This window comes from Indicator indicator, chromosome 14 (genome assembly GCF_027791375.1).
Source record: "Indicator indicator isolate 239-I01 chromosome 14, UM_Iind_1.1, whole genome shotgun sequence".
Taxonomy (NCBI): Eukaryota; Metazoa; Chordata; class Aves; order Piciformes; family Indicatoridae; genus Indicator; species Indicator indicator.
Window position 1 is genome coordinate 22,736,036 of NC_072023.1, and position 15,282 is coordinate 22,751,317.

Below are 15,282 nucleotides of genomic sequence, written 5' to 3' on the forward strand. Positions count from 1 at the left end.
TAAGACTTACAGTTGGAATCGATGCACATCCTCTGCCCTGGGATTTCAGAACAACTTACAATGAAAGTAAGACACCAGGTTTGAAATATCCAGGCACCTAGTTAAATATTCTAATAATCCATGGTGTTCTTGAATTAAGCTGATTGCACTGCACACCTCTCTTGCTAAAGCAAGCTGAGGACCTGCTTCACTGCAGCAGGAAGGCTCTGTTGCCTGAGTGGTGTTTGCCATGACAAGGGAGGCTTCAAGCCAGTGAGGACTTTCAGAAGCTTAAGTCACTGAGAGTGATGAATATTTCAACAAGTGACATCTGAAAATGAGGGCACTGCTGTCTTGCCAGCACCTGAAATTCTTGTGTGAAGAAAGCCTGTTCACAGAATGGACTTTTGCAGTGTGGCTTTTGTGATGTTCTCAGTGCACAGATCATGTGCTTGGCACTAGCTAGCATTTATTTTCCAATAAAGTAACTTAACTTTTCCTGTCAGTAGAATCATGCACTTTTACCTCCAGCTGTCACAGGATGGCTTAGGTTGAAAGAGGCCTCAGGGATCATCTACTCCAACTTCCCTGCCATGGGCAGGGATGCCTCTCAACTAGACTTGGCTGCTCAAGGCCTCATCCAGCCTGGTCTTGAACACCCCCAGGAAGGAGGCACCCACAGCCTCCCTGGGCAACGTGTTCCAGAGTCTCACCAGCCTCATACTGAAGAACTAACCAGTCTAAACCTCTTCTCCCTCAGCTTCAAACAATTCCCCTTTGTCCTATTGCTTGACACCCTTAGGAAAAGTCCCTCTCCAGCCTTCCTGCAGAATCCCTTCAGGAACTGGAAGGCAGCTCTAAGGTCCCCCTGGAGTCTTCCCTAGGCTGAACAATGCCAGCTCCCTCAGTCTGTCCTCCTAGCAGAGATGTTCCAGCCCTCGGATCATCTCTGTAGCCCAAGCACTCCAAGTATGAGGAAGCTGGTGCATATTGGATACACATCAGGTATTTTCCTACCAAACTAAATTGAACTGCCTAGCAAAGATCAGAAATCAGGTTATTTAATGAAAAGGAAAGAATTGCCTACTTGCTGAGTTTCCTTGGACATTTCTTGGCTGTGTCCATCTAGCGACTTTATTTCTTAGACAAATCTCCTAATGTTCCAGATCAGGCACTTAAGTGGTTATAGTAAAATAAAAGACTAAAAACCTTCCAAATGTTGAATTGTGTTTTTTTTTCCCCCATGAAAGTTGAAAATATTTCCTCAATATTCATCTAAATTCATTATTTTGTGGTATTGATTATATGTTGCATTTTCATCTTCCTTGTTCCCTTCTCTCCTGCTTTAGTATTAACCTATTGTACAGAGTAAAAGGCAAAGAATATTTCTGATTTTGCAGCATTGTGTTTTGTTAGCTGAAAAAATTATTTCTGCTTAGATTTGGTGTGGATTTCTCTCCTGGGTTTGGTGTGGTTTGGTTTTTATCTCCTTTCCATGCATATTTCTTTGCAAGTAACTCATCAAATAGAATACTTTAGGAAGAAGTAAATGATGATTTGGGTCTGTTCTCTGTGTGGCTTTGCTGTTGTGCAGATTTGACATAAGAATTATATCTACAACAGGAAGTACATGTGCTTTCATGCAAACACAGTAAGTCTGATGCTAGTGGCAAGACAGTTGAATTTAATAATCAGGCTTCCCAATGAAGCATTTTCAGTCAGAACTCTGCTCCCCTCCAGTGTCCTGACTCACTGTGATGAGGCAACTGGCACTCACCAGCTCTCTATTATCATCACTGATGTCAATGTAATCTTTGTGCCAGACCCTTTGTAGAAGGCTGAAGGTTGGTTGTTTGGGGTTTTTTTTCTGTCAAAATAGAGAAACGAACAACAGCTCATCTTCTGTTTTCACATGTACAACTAGTCTTAACTATCTCATGAGAAGTATTTAAAACAGTCAGACAAGAAGCTGAATAAGTAATTATCCTTTCTTTTCCTCCCATCTCTAGAACAAAGGAAGAATTATGCACGAGACAGTGCCAGCAGCATATCCGAAACTTCCCAGTATCACGTAGAGGTAAGTCAAGGACTGATGTACCACTTATAGCTTCCAGTTACACACAGCTATTTTTGCCTATGTGATTTTTGAGGATGCATATGCTTGGAGGCACATATATCTTCCAAAATACCCTGCCAACCCGAGGTCACTTCAAAATAGATTACGCTGAAGCGTCTCAAATCCTACAGCTTTGCCGTAATGAGATGAAATTTTGATGTGGAAGAATGTAAGCCAAGTTGTGTGTGGTGTGGCAAGCAGACAGCACTTCTCAATGGGATAGCACTTCACAGAGTCACAGAATACATCTGGGTTGGGAGAGACCTCAAAGATCATCCAGTCCAACCCTTGACCCAGCACGGAAGGGTCAACACTAAACCATGTTCCTAAGCACCAGGTCCACACACTGCTTAAACACCCTGGGGACAATGACTCCACCACTGCCCTGGGCAGATCATTCCAATGTTTGAGAACCATCTCAGTGAAGAAATATTTCCTAGCACTCACTTCACCATGTTATGCTGCCCTGGCTCTGAACCTGGCTTGTTGCAGGGATGAGGCAGAGCTAAAAACCTCTGTGCTGTTGATGAGGCACACTGGAAGATACTTAAAATTAATACTTCAATCAGTTATAATCAGTAGAGGTGACAATACTCAGAAAGAGCTGAGCATTAACCCTTGAAAGCTCCAGTGAATCTACTATGTAGCAGTTCAATGAACATGTTCTGCCTGCAGAATCTTCCCCAGTGTGAAGTGCTGTGTTATTTGCTGTCTTGAGCTGCTTTGCAGAATGCCTGTATGCTGCTGTCATATTTTACCCACTAGTAGATCTATTTAAAACATGATTCTGTGGGTCAGCAAAGTAAGCTTGGGTACCCATGTTAAGCACTTTGGCACAAGCTTTCTCCCATTGCCATCAGATCTCAGCCATGGCTTAAAACAAGTCTTGCAACTCTCAGCTCCTTTTTGCTGGGGTGGTTTAATTTAGCTGTTAATTGTGAGATCATATGCAGAGGAGTCTTAATTTCAAGTGCTTCATTGGATGATCAGCTTGCAAATGAATACTTACATTGTTTCTAATTGTCTGTCTATTTTGCTTTGGTTTCTTCATAATGGCTTTGGTACCCTACTGGCATAAAAATTAGTACTTGTATTTGGAGTCAAAGCATTCCTGTGTGAGTAGCCAGTAAAGAATTGCTCACTATATTTCTTTTAAGCACTTTGTTTATGTCCTGCTGATATCTACTTACTTGTTTGTCATTACTCTGCAACAGAAGAAAGTACACCCATTTCTTCTTTTGTTTATTTTCAAAGTTACTAAAAAAAGTAAATGTGCAGAGATATATTAAAATTGCTTCAGCTTGAGTGAACATAACCATGTCTTCAATAAGAATGTGCAGCTGTATTTGTTCCTGGATATAATCAAATAATTTTATGGGTTTTCTTGCATGGTTGGCATGTCGAAGGAAAAATTGTCTAAACTGTAATGACAGGGAAGCTAGTTCAAGTGATTCTGCCACTTTACTCTGCAGTCACCTGGAGTACTGCATGCAGCTCTGGAGCCTTCAATACAGGAAGGACATGGACCTGATGGAGCAGGTCCATAGGAGGGCCACAAACATGATCGGGGGCTGGAACTCCTCTGCTATGAAGACAGGCTGAGGGAGCTGGGGTTGTTCAGCCTGGAGAAGAGAAGGCTCTGGGGGGACCTAACGGCAACCTTTCAGTACCTGAAGGGGGCCTGCAAAGCGGATGGGAGAGAGATTGTTTACAAAGTGACAGGACGAGGGGCAATGGCTTCAAACTAGAGAAGAGCAGATTTAGATTGGATGTTAGGAACAGGTTCTGCACCATGAAGGTACTGGACCTCTGGAATGGGTTTGCCCAGAGAGGTAACTGGGGCCACATCCCTGGAGATACTCAAGGTGAGGCTGGACAGAGCTCTGGGCAGCCTGATCTAGTTGGGGATGCCCCTGCTGACTGCAGGAAGGTTGGACTGGATGACCTTTGGAGGTCGCTTCCAACCCAGACCATTCGATGATGTCTGTGAGGTGCTACTTAATTTCTACACCATTAATTGAATCAGGAGAATTCCAGGTTGATAGTGAGCACAAGTAGTTTGTATACTACATTTCTACTCTGATCTACATAAAAGAAGCAACTAGCCTGTCCATAAGGTATCCCAGTCAGATGCAAGCCCATTCTGGTCACCATCAGCATGGTATCTGGCAGCTCTGGAAGAGCTGAAGACACTCCAGGTCAAGGTGGTGGTGGAGGTATGTTGGCAAAGTGTTTCTGGGAAGTTTCTGCTGCCATTTCCTTGCTTCAACTTGCCAAGAGAGACAGGTTTTCACTCTTCAGGAAGGATGATTAAATAGAGTTTAATTCTAGGTTTGATACCCAGGAGCTGTCAGAATATGTCTTCAAGTAGTGAGGAAGTGACAGAGGATGACAGAGTTACAAATATCAGTTGACTTAAAAGGACATTGTGGACTAAACAACCTCTCTTACAGCTTACTGGTGGGATCTGTCATATAGGAAGGTATTAGTATTGCTGTTGCCTTGCAATTTGACTACTAAGACTGCTGAGCAAGAGAGGAAATTACAGTTACTCATTTTTGAATGTACCTCCCATGCTCTAGCACTTGACCACCTTTGTTCTGGACCGAAAAGAGGCAATGATTACAGTAGATGATGGAATAAGAAAGCTGAAATTGCTGGATGCCAAAGGCAAAGTGTGGACTCAAGATATGATTCTTCAAGTGGATGACAAAGCTGTCAGTTTGGTGGACTTGGAATCAAAGGTAAGATCTCTTGAGTGGCAGTCTCATTTTCAGAGAGAGAGAGAGAAAAAGGGAATGGGCAGAAAAAATGATGTATGTGGGATTCAGGATTTTAATTAGCTTATTATCACTTCCCTTTTTTCACCTTGTGCAGCTTTTCTGAGATCAGGACTCTGTATAGTAAGGTGATGTGTTCTGTTTGTGTTTTATTTTTGGTTTTGGTCTTTTTTTTCTCCTTTCTGACAGAATGAACTGGAGAATTTTCCCTTAAGCACAATTCAGCATTGCCAAGCTGTGATGAATGCATGCAATTACAATTCAATTCTTGCACTGGTGTGTAAAGAACCAACCCAAAACAAGCCTGATTTGCATCTTTTCCAGTGTGATAAGATTAAGGTAAGATGGAGATTTGCTATGATTTGTTTGAATTGGGGAACCTTTATGAATTGGCACATACAATGGATAAAGTCAAATGAGGTGATTGATAGAAAAGAATTCTTTCATGCTTATAAATAGGCTTTAAGTTTAATGCACTTATGATACCAGCACTACTTTTAACATGCTAGTAAATGCAATGAGGTATGTTTTGCAAGAGAGTAGTCCAGTATGTAAGATGAATCCTTAGTGCATGTGTTGCTTCTGTGAATATTCATTCCTGGCCTCTGTAGCTGTTCAAATGAGTTAAAGCTCTGGAAGACAGATACATGGTTTGCATTCACACTTCTGAAGAAAGTGGTGTAAAATAGTTTGATTTATCTGAAATTTATATTATAATCTGCAAAGGACTCATCTGAGCCCTGAGCCTTATCTCATCTTTCCCCTTTTTCTGTTCCTTGTCACTGAACAATTAAATTTTCTCTACATTCTCACCTCTCTGCGTCTCTGCTCTGCTGGAAAGGTAATGAAAAGGAAAATATTGCTGCAGGAGGGGCAAAACAAGATAGTGTTAGTCTCTCATTTCCTTCAAGCATAAATAAGTTTTTTAAAATGCATTCTGGAACACTTTATTTCCAGGAATATCAATTTTAATCTCTGCTAGTTATGCTATATAACTGGTGTCTTTAAAAATTCCAATTCATCATTTCAGAGGGATTTTAACAATTCCTTTGTAGTAGTTCATATCTTTGTCTGAAAACAACAGATTGCCAGTCACACTGTGCAGCTGTTTTGAAGTTGGTACCGTGAGAGTGGTATGAAGATGACTGCTTAATTGTGTGATTTGTTGCACAGAATTTGCTGTTGCAATGGAAATTGTGATCCTGTGAGAAGTTCAGGTGTTAAATAATGCAGAGATCCTTTCTGAGGTCTAATCTGATCCAGATTCCCAAAGTGTAGAGATGGGGGGGTTTCCTTTTTTTTTTTCTTTTTTTTTCTTCCTTCCCCCCCCCCCTTTTTTTCCTCCCTTTTTTCCCTTTCTCCCCCTTTTTTCCTCCTTCACTCCTTTCTTCCCTTTTTCCCTTTTCTCCCTTTTTTCCTCCCTTTTTTCCTCCCTTTTTTCCTCCCTTTTTTCCTCCCTTTTTTCCTCCCTTTTTTCCTCCCTTTTTTCCTCCCTTTTTTCCTCCCTTTTTTCCTCCCTTTTTTCCTCCCTTTTTTCCTCCCTTTTTTCCTCCCTTTTTTCCTCCCTTTTTTCCTCCCTTTTTTCCTCCCTTTTTTCCTCCCTTTTTTCCTCCCTTTTTTCCTCCCTTTTTTCCTCCCTTTTTTCCTCCCTTTTTTCCTCCCTTTTTTCCTCCCTTTTTTCCTCCCTTTTTTCCTCCCTTTTTTCCTCCCTTTTTTCCTCCCTTTTTTCCTCCCTTTTTTCCTCCCTTTTTTCCTCCCTTTTTTCCTCCCTTTTTTCCTCCCTTTTTTCCTCCCTTTTTTCCTCCCTTTTTTCCTCCCTTTTTTCCTCCCTTTTTTCCTCCCTTTTTTCCTCCCTTTTTTCCTCCCTTTTTTCCTCCCTTTTTTCCTCCCTTTTTTCCTCCCTTTTTTCCTCCCTTTTTTCCTCCCTTTTTTCCTCCCTTTTTTCCTCCCTTTTTTCCTCCCTTCCTTTTTTCCTCCCTTCCTTTTTTCCTTCCTTTTTTCCTCCCTTCCTTTTTTTCCTCCTTTTTTTCCTCCTTTTTTTCCTCCCTTTTTTCCTCCCTTTTTTCCTCCCTTTTTTCCTCCCTTTTTTTCCTCCCTTTTTTCCTCCCTTTTTTCCTCCCTTTTTTCCTCCCTTTTTTCCTCCCTTTTTTCCTCCCTTTTTTCCTCCCTTTTTTCCTCCCTTTTTTCCTCCCTTTTTTCCTCCCTTTTTTCCTCCCTTTTTTCCTCCCTTTTTTCCTCCCTTTTTCATCCCTTTTTCCTCCCTTTTTTTCTCCCTTTTTTCCTCCCTTTTTTCCTCCCTTTTTTCCTCCCTTTTTCCTCCCTTTTTTCCTCCCTTTTTTCCTCCCTTTTTTCCTCCCCTTTTTTCCTCCCCTTTTTCCTCCCCTTTTTCCTCCCCTTTTTCCTCCCCTTTTTCCTCCCCTTTTTCCCCCCCTTTTCCCCCCCTTTCCCCCCTTTTCCCCCCCTTTCCCCCCCTTTTCCCCCCCTTTTCCCCCCTTTTCCCCCCTTTTCCCCCCTTTTCCCCCCTTTCCCCCCTTTTCCCCCCTTTTCCCCCCTTTTCCCCCCTTTTCCCCCCTTTTTCCCCCCTTTTCCCCCCTTTTCCCCCCTTTTTCCCCCCTTTTCCCCCCTTTTTCCCCCCCTTTTCCCCCCCTTTTCCCCCCCTTTTCTCCCCTTTTTCCCCCCTTTTCTCCCCCTTTTCTCCCCCTTTTCCTCCCTTTTCCCCCCTTTTCCCCCCTTTTCCCCCTTTTTGTCCTTTCTTTCCCCCTCCTTTCTTTCCCCTTACCCCCCTTTTCCACTTTTTTCCTCCCCTTTTCTCCCTCCCCTTCTTTTTTTTTTTTTTTTTCTCCCCCAGACTTTCATCTTTAGAAGTTGTTCCTCTGTGTACAAATAAAAATGCAGAGAACATCACCATGGCTTGGAAATACTGTTTGAGTCTGTGACCATACTCTCAGGTTTGTTTCTTGCTTCTGAGGCTTTGCTCTTTGAATAAGGTTAGGTCTTTTCCTCTTGTCTTTTACCTGCATTTGATTAGAAGCTACCAGGAACCTCAGGACCCCCTGAAAACAAACAAACCAGCCCCAACAACAACAAAATTAGTCAAAATCAACAATATTTGGGGCATTCTAAAGAAACAAAACAAAAAATTGATAAAGAGAACAGTTAGTGCAATTCTCCCAGGTTTATATTTCTCAACTCTCTCTTTTTAGTTAGTTCTTTAACCTTGATGTATCTCTCATGCCATGTTCTGTAGTGCAATTCACTACAGCCTGAGAAGTCTCTTAATCCTCTGGGGTCAGTGTTCTGTTCCCAGCAGATGTTACACACTCCTCTCCAAAAGTCACATACTTAGTACACTCCATTATGAGTGTCCTAAGAAAGACATGAGCTTGTAAAGGGAGTCAGACACTGACAGGTTTGGGCTTTGACAACTTGTGTAATAAATTAATTAGTCTCTTGAAGACTTGTAACGGAGCATTCTAAATCCTACAAGAAGCTGTGACCTATTTAACATAAGATCTCTTATAATTATGCCTTAGATGGGCATCAAAATTTCACTTGAGGGGGACTGTTGGACACACATTGAAGTTATGGGGATCTACAGATGAGGATGAGACCGAGTTGGGTGGCTGTGACAATCTGCTGGAGGGCAGGAAGGCTCTGCAGAGATATCTGGACAGGGTGGAACAGGTGGGCTGAGGTCAACATTGTGAGATTCACCAAGGTCCAGTGCTGCACAGGGGCCACAACAACCCTATGCAATGTTACAGGAGAGCTGCCTGGTGGAGAAGACCCTGGGGGTGTTGATTGATGGCTGACTGAATGTGTTCAGGTGGCCAAGAAGGCCAGTGGCATCCTGGCTTATATCAAGAACAGCGTGGACAGCAGGTCTAGGGATGTGATTGTCCTTCTCTGCTTGCCACTGGTGAGGCTGCACCCTGAGTACTGTGTTCAGTTTTGGGTTCCTCGTTACAAGAAGGACACTGAGGTGCTAGAGGTTGTCCAAAGAAGAGTGCCTAAGTTGGTGAAGGGCCTTGAATGCAAGTCTCATGAGGAATGACTGAAGGAACTGGAGTTTAGTTTAGAGGAGGCTGAGGGGAGACCTCATCACCCTCTACAACTACCTCGAAGGAGGTTGGAGCAAGGTGGGGGTTGGTCTCTTCTCACATTCAACAAATGACAAGACAAGAGGAACCAGTCTCAACCTGTTCCAGGGGAGGTTCAGGATGATATTAGGAAAGATTTCTTCACATAAGGGGTTATCAACCATTGGAACAGATTGCCCAGGGAAGTGGTGGGATCACCATCCCTGGAGGTATGGATGTGGTGCTTAGGGATGTGGTTTAGGGATGGTGGCTTAGCAGTAGTGGTGGGATTTGCAGGTTCTAAGGAAGTGACTGGACTTGATGATCTCATAGGTTCCTTCCAGTCTCAGCAGTTGTGTAATTCTATGACATATTCTGAAAAATTGATCTTCTGTTACATGAAAGAGAAATTGGAGGTTATGCTTATTTCTTTAAGGAAAATGTATCACTACAAGGTACTTTCCTAACTGTTTATGTTGCTACTTTCTCCACTAGTTTTGCTGCTGTTATCTGTAGTAGATATATAGATATATATAAAAAATAGTATACACACACCCCATGCCTTTCCCCTAATATACTTGATAAAACCAAAAATGACATATACAGAGGGGAAAAAATAGCTTATGCAGTAATGGCTGAGTTGAGATAATTGCAGCTGTTCAGACAAATTTGGTATCTAGATGACATCCTCATCTGGTGATAATGCTTGAAACTGGAACACTGACAAAAATGCCAACTCCCAGATAATAGCATTGTGCTGCTTCTGTTTGTGTAAAAAGACTTTGTCCCAGAACTTTTGAATAAATGGGCTTTGTTAAGGTATTTTGAAATCTAAAGATACCCTGAAAAGCTTGCCTGAGGAGGAATTTATTTCCTGTATTTGGCTAGTGCAGCTGATAAGTGATGTTTGCTTCTGTTCCTTTAGGCCAGCTTCATTCATGAAGATATTGAAAGTGCAATCAGCGACAGCAAAAGTGGGAAACAGAAGAAGAGGCTTGAAACACTGAGGTAAAACCCTAACTGCTTGGTGGCATATAGGGTCAGCAAATAGCGTTAGAGCTTTCAGAAGCTTTCCAAGGCTGCCTGATCAACCCAGGTGAACCTCAGGAAGTTCAACAAGAGCAAGTGCAGGGTTCTGCACCTGGGCCGGAACAATCCTCACTATCAATACAGACTGGGGGATGAGGTGATAGAAAGCAGCCCTGTGGAAAAGGACTTGGGGGTGCTGATGGATGAGAAGCTGGACATGAGCAGGCAGTGTGAGCTTGCAGCACAGAAGGTAAATCACATCCTGGGCTCCATCAAAAGATTCATTGCCAGCAGATCCAGAAAGGTGCTTCTGCCACTTTGCTCTGGTGAGACCTCAGCTGGAGTACTGTGTCCAGGTCTGGAGCCCTCAATAGAGGAAGGACATAGACCTGATGGAGCAGGTCCAGAGGAGACCACAAAAATGATCAGGGGATTGGAGTACCTCTGCTACAAGGACAGGCTGAGGGAGCTGGGGGTGTTCAGCCTGGAAAAGAGAAGGCTCCAGGGAGACCTAATAACAGACTTCCAGTACCTGAAGGGGGCTACAAGAAGGATGGAGAGAAACTGTTTGCAAAGTCCTGCAGTGACAGGATGAGGGGCAATGGCTTCAAACTATAGAAGAGCAGAATTAGATTGGATGTTAGAAACAGATTCTGCACCATCATCAGGGTGGTGGAACACTGGAACAGGTTGCCCAGGGAGGTGGTTGGGGCACCTTCCCTGGAGATATTCAAGGTGAAGCTTGATGAGGTCCTGGACAACCTGATCTAGTTGGGGATGTCCCTTCTGACTGTTGGGAGGTTGGACTGGATGACCTTTGGAGGTCCCTTCTGGCCCAAACTGCAGCTTAAATAATCTTCCTGCCTATGTGATAACGATAGGGAAAACTCCTTGATCCCCTGGTAGCAAAAGCTTCTTTGCTAGTCGGAAAGTGTGAGGACAATTCTATGAAGTTCAGAGAAGATTAATACAAAAATTAGAGGTAACCAACCAAAGGCATGGAAATGAGAGCACAAATACAGTAGGTACTGAATGGTGATAGTGGTAGTTTGTCGAAAACTTGGCATGTAACTGCATCCTGTTAGCTCCTCTTAATAATGCTGAATTTGTGGGTTAGCTGGAGAAGTCTCTGCTCTTTAGGTAATATTGTCAACCATTACAGGAATGGGTTTCTAGTCTGTCATGGACTGAGTTGAATCTGCTGCTGCTTTTAGCCACCCATTGAATGCTGATGCACATCTCAGGAAGTCTTCATGGAGTAATGGTTGCTCCTGTGAAAACAAAACAAAGCTTGAAGTCTAAGTTTATCTGTGGGTTTAAAATGAAATAAGTAGACTTTGTGGGGCTGTAACAGGTATAAGCACAAGGAAGCAAATCCAAGGGGGTTCAGACACACTGGATGTACTGGCAAGCTAATGAGGTCTAATTGGCAGAAGAATGTAGGTCAGTACATCTGGTGGGAAAAATAATTCAAGGTATGAGTCTCCAAGGGCTAGGAGGCCATGAGTGCATGACAGCTTCGTGCTGGTTACTTGCTGTCATATCACATACATGCTAGCATTGGGTCGTGTCATGTGAAGAGACCCTTCTGCCTGACATTGCATTATCAAGTTACTGAAAGGTTATTCACAAGCAGAACTGTGGGGCATGTGGAGAAGAGTGCTCAGGAGGCTGGAGGAAGGAAAGGTGAAGGAAATATTTTTTGTTCGTTGTTCGAAGACCAAATAGCACTTGACACTTTTTGTTGTTGTTGAATGCCATGGATCAGATGGGATTATAAAGAAATTAATTGAAGGTGAAGACCTGACTTTTAAATAGGTGTGGAGAAGGGATGGGATGTGTGTGTAGCAGGAGCTGCTGGGGCTTTTTCTGTTGGTACCAAGTCACAGAATGGCTTCAAAAACCTCTTTCCTTATGACATTTAAAACTAGATTAAGAAAGAATTAGGAAAGTGGAAAACTGACAACAGCAATATTGATACATGTGTGTCAAAACAGGATGAACACGCCACTGATATAAAAAAGAGAAATCATCCTGTAAATGTGGGGTATTTTCATAGGATTTTAAGAAACAAATGGTTACCAACCTGGAGAAAACACAAAATGGAAGTCCAGCCATTGAACTGCAAATGGTGTTAAAAATACCACCTACTTAGCCCAAGCCAATGAGTTTATCTGTGTAAACTTACAGTTTTCTAGACCTCACAGAATCATAGAATGGTTTGGGCTGGAAGAGCCCTTAAAGATCATCTAGTTCCAAGCCCCTTGCCCTTGGCAGGAACACCTTCCACTACACCAGGTAGCTCCAGGCACTGTTCAAGCAATCCACAGCTTCTCTGGGCAGGCTGTTGCAGTGTCTCACCACCTTCACTGTACAGAATTTCTCCCTAATATTCAGTCTAAATCTACCCTTCTACAGCTTAAAGCCATTACTCCTCATCCTATCACTACAAGCCCTTGTAAAATGTTCTATGGCACTTCTTGGGGGATTTCCCACATGACCAGATGACAAAGCTTTGCTAACCTCATGATGGGGTAGGTTTCCTACTGTGTTTAATATATTTACATGGTCTTAAGTACTGCTTACTTGGCAAGTCCATAGTATGCTCAGCAGTAAAGAGGTCCTTGTGAAGCCTCCTTGCCTTCTCTGATTAAGCACTAGAAAATAGAATGTTTTCCCTTCAAGTGTCACTTGTGGGCTTGTTTCTCTTCCTGTAGAATGATCTCCAAAGCTGAAAACGCCATCCCCCCGCCCCCACGGGCACCTGCCCCTGTGCCACCTGGGACCATCACCCAAGTGGACGTGAGAAGCCGCGTGGCAGCGTGGTCGGCGTGGGCTGCTGAGCAGGGTGACTGTGAGTGTCCCTGGGAGCCTGCTGCTGCACAGCACAGGGGCAAACAGTGGTTGTGGGCAGCTGGTTTTGATGATGCTCAGCTGATAACAAAAGTAATCTGGAAGACCACTTCCATAAAGATTACAGGAACTGAATCCAGACAGAGAAAGAGCTGCCCCAGGTCACCCCTCTGTCCTTACTGGCAGCACGCAGGATTATTCTCCCAGTCTAGTTGGAAGTGCCCCAAGCCACAGCTGCTTGATCTGGGGAATGAGATCTGACTGTCAGAATCTGACTTGGCATCTACCAGCACTTACCCATTTTCTGATTTGCTGTTCAGAGCTTCTTTTACTTGTCTTCAGCAGGTTGGGGGTGGGCTGTGGATTTTAAGCTGGGCTTTTCTGCAGAGTAATCAGTGCTGTCATAACTCAAATAATTTCATGATGCTCTCTTTGGTAATGGAAGAACTCAGGTCTGATGTTTCAGACAAGTAAGAGGGCTGATGTTTCAGACAATTAATTATGACTACAGATTAAAAGTTGGTTAGAGATCAGCATTCTTTTTTAAATTTTTATTTATACATATATATATATGCACACACATATATATGCATATATATACACATATATATATTCATATTTATACGTATATATAAAACTATAAAAATAAGTATTAAAAATTTATGTATATTTACCTTTATAAAAATTATATATATTTACCTTTATAAATTTATATATATTTACCTTTACCTATATAAATTTATAGGTACCTATATAAATTATAGGCCAAAATGATAATATATAATTTCTATATATTTACCTTTATATATATTTAAATATATTTGATATATTTTTTTATATATATATATACATACACACACAAATTTATTTATTTATTTATTTATTTATTTATTTATTTATTTATCTATTTATTTATTTATTTATTTACCTACCTTATATAATGGCCTGGATGGTTAAACTAGTGAACTAGTATCCTTTTTGTTTTTTTTTTTTTTTTATTGTCTCATTCTCCCCTTGCCTTTTCTGCAGTTGAAAAACCTCGACAATACCACGATCATGAAGAAACAGCAGAGATGATAGCAGCCAGGATTGACAGAGATGTTGTAAGCGAGAAATTACGAGTGATACTGCTTAATGTCTGTGAAATTTTGCAGCTCTGTGTTGTGGGAAGGCTTTTTTCCCCTGTGGGCAGTTCAGTTGTGAGGGAAAGCTTCCAAAGCAGCCTATGTGCAGTAGACCTTTAAAATACATAGGTTGTCTGTCTTTTTTTTTTTTTTTTTTTTACTTAAAAATAAATAGTGGCTGTTGATCAATTTTCTACTGTGAAGAGCAAGAAATACTAATCATATGTGGTAGATCGAATTCAGAAAACCATGTAAGGATAAGCTTAAATTCCATTAATGTATTGTGACCTGGATATGTGCAATATCTGGAAAATGAACATAATGTGCTCATTTCTTTCTGTTGCCTATAAGCAACAACATGGGGCAGGCCTTATGCTATATGCAATATCATCAAATGTTGCTGTATTTGTCAGTTCTAACTTCCTACTTTTCTACTGTGATGTTGTCTTCAGCGACATCTGAGAGTCTTGGGGTAAACATTTTGGGGCCTGCTGAATTGGTGTTAACTTGTCTTCCCTTGGGGGTCTGTCATTGTCCTCCACTTGCTCTTTGAAAACAACCCTTCTGAGAGTACTCCTATAAAAATACATTCTGCCACTCCACATGCAATTTAATACTGTGTAATGCTAAAGGAGATTATGGGGTTACACTGTTAATGAAAATGTTGTCTTACACAAATAATTGGATAATCTTTTTGATTTGTTGTCAGAGAGAATGATCTGTGAATGAGTTGTGTAGTATCCATCTGAATTTGATTAGCTTGCTGTTTATATTTAAGAAACCTCCACCTTCCACTGGCATTAAGTTTTGAAAAAAATATAAGATTTTAAATAATTTACAAGTGTGTAAAGTTACAAACATAATGAGTCTGAATAAGCAATGTTCTAGCAAGGATTTTTTTTTTTCCAAGGAAGTTCTTGGTATCTGAGAGTGTAGTTATTTGGGTTGCTGGAGTATTTCTGCTGCAGGTTCTGTAGAGAAACTGTTACCTTTCTTTTCTGCCATAGCAAATTCTGAACCATATTTTGGACGACATCGAGTATTTTGTTACTAAGCTTCAAAAAGCTGCTGAAGCATTTGCTGAACTTTCCAAGAGGAAGAAGACTAAGAAAAGTAAAAAGAAAGGACCTGGAGGTAGGGGTTTTTCTTCCTGTAATTATAGTCTTATTTACAATTCTGTTTCCCTAAGGACCATTGAAGTAGCTAGCAAATCACAGAATCACAGAAAACATCTGGGTTGGAAGAGACCTCAAAGCTCATCCAGTCCAACCTTTGACTTGGCACTGAAGGGTTACCACTAAACCATGTCCCTAAATTCCAGG

At 41.8% G+C, this 15,282-nt stretch overlaps 1 protein-coding gene across 2 annotated transcripts in view; it reads left to right on the forward strand.

The window, feature by feature from the left end:
* The window catches only part of EPS8 (epidermal growth factor receptor pathway substrate 8), a 64,447-nt gene that overhangs the window by 11,067 nt on the left and 38,098 nt on the right, over positions 1 to 15,282 (forward strand). For both annotated transcript variants that reach the window (XM_054386478.1, XM_054386479.1), the window contains exons 3-9: positions 1,989 to 2,056; positions 4,678 to 4,839; positions 5,065 to 5,214; positions 9,880 to 9,962; positions 12,701 to 12,837; positions 13,866 to 13,939; positions 14,968 to 15,094. In XM_054386478.1, the coding sequence (XP_054242453.1) occupies positions 1,989 to 2,056; positions 4,678 to 4,839; positions 5,065 to 5,214; positions 9,880 to 9,962; positions 12,701 to 12,837; positions 13,866 to 13,939; positions 14,968 to 15,094 (801 nt within the window). The remainder of the gene's footprint in view (positions 1 to 1,988; positions 2,057 to 4,677; positions 4,840 to 5,064; positions 5,215 to 9,879; positions 9,963 to 12,700; positions 12,838 to 13,865; positions 13,940 to 14,967; positions 15,095 to 15,282) is intronic.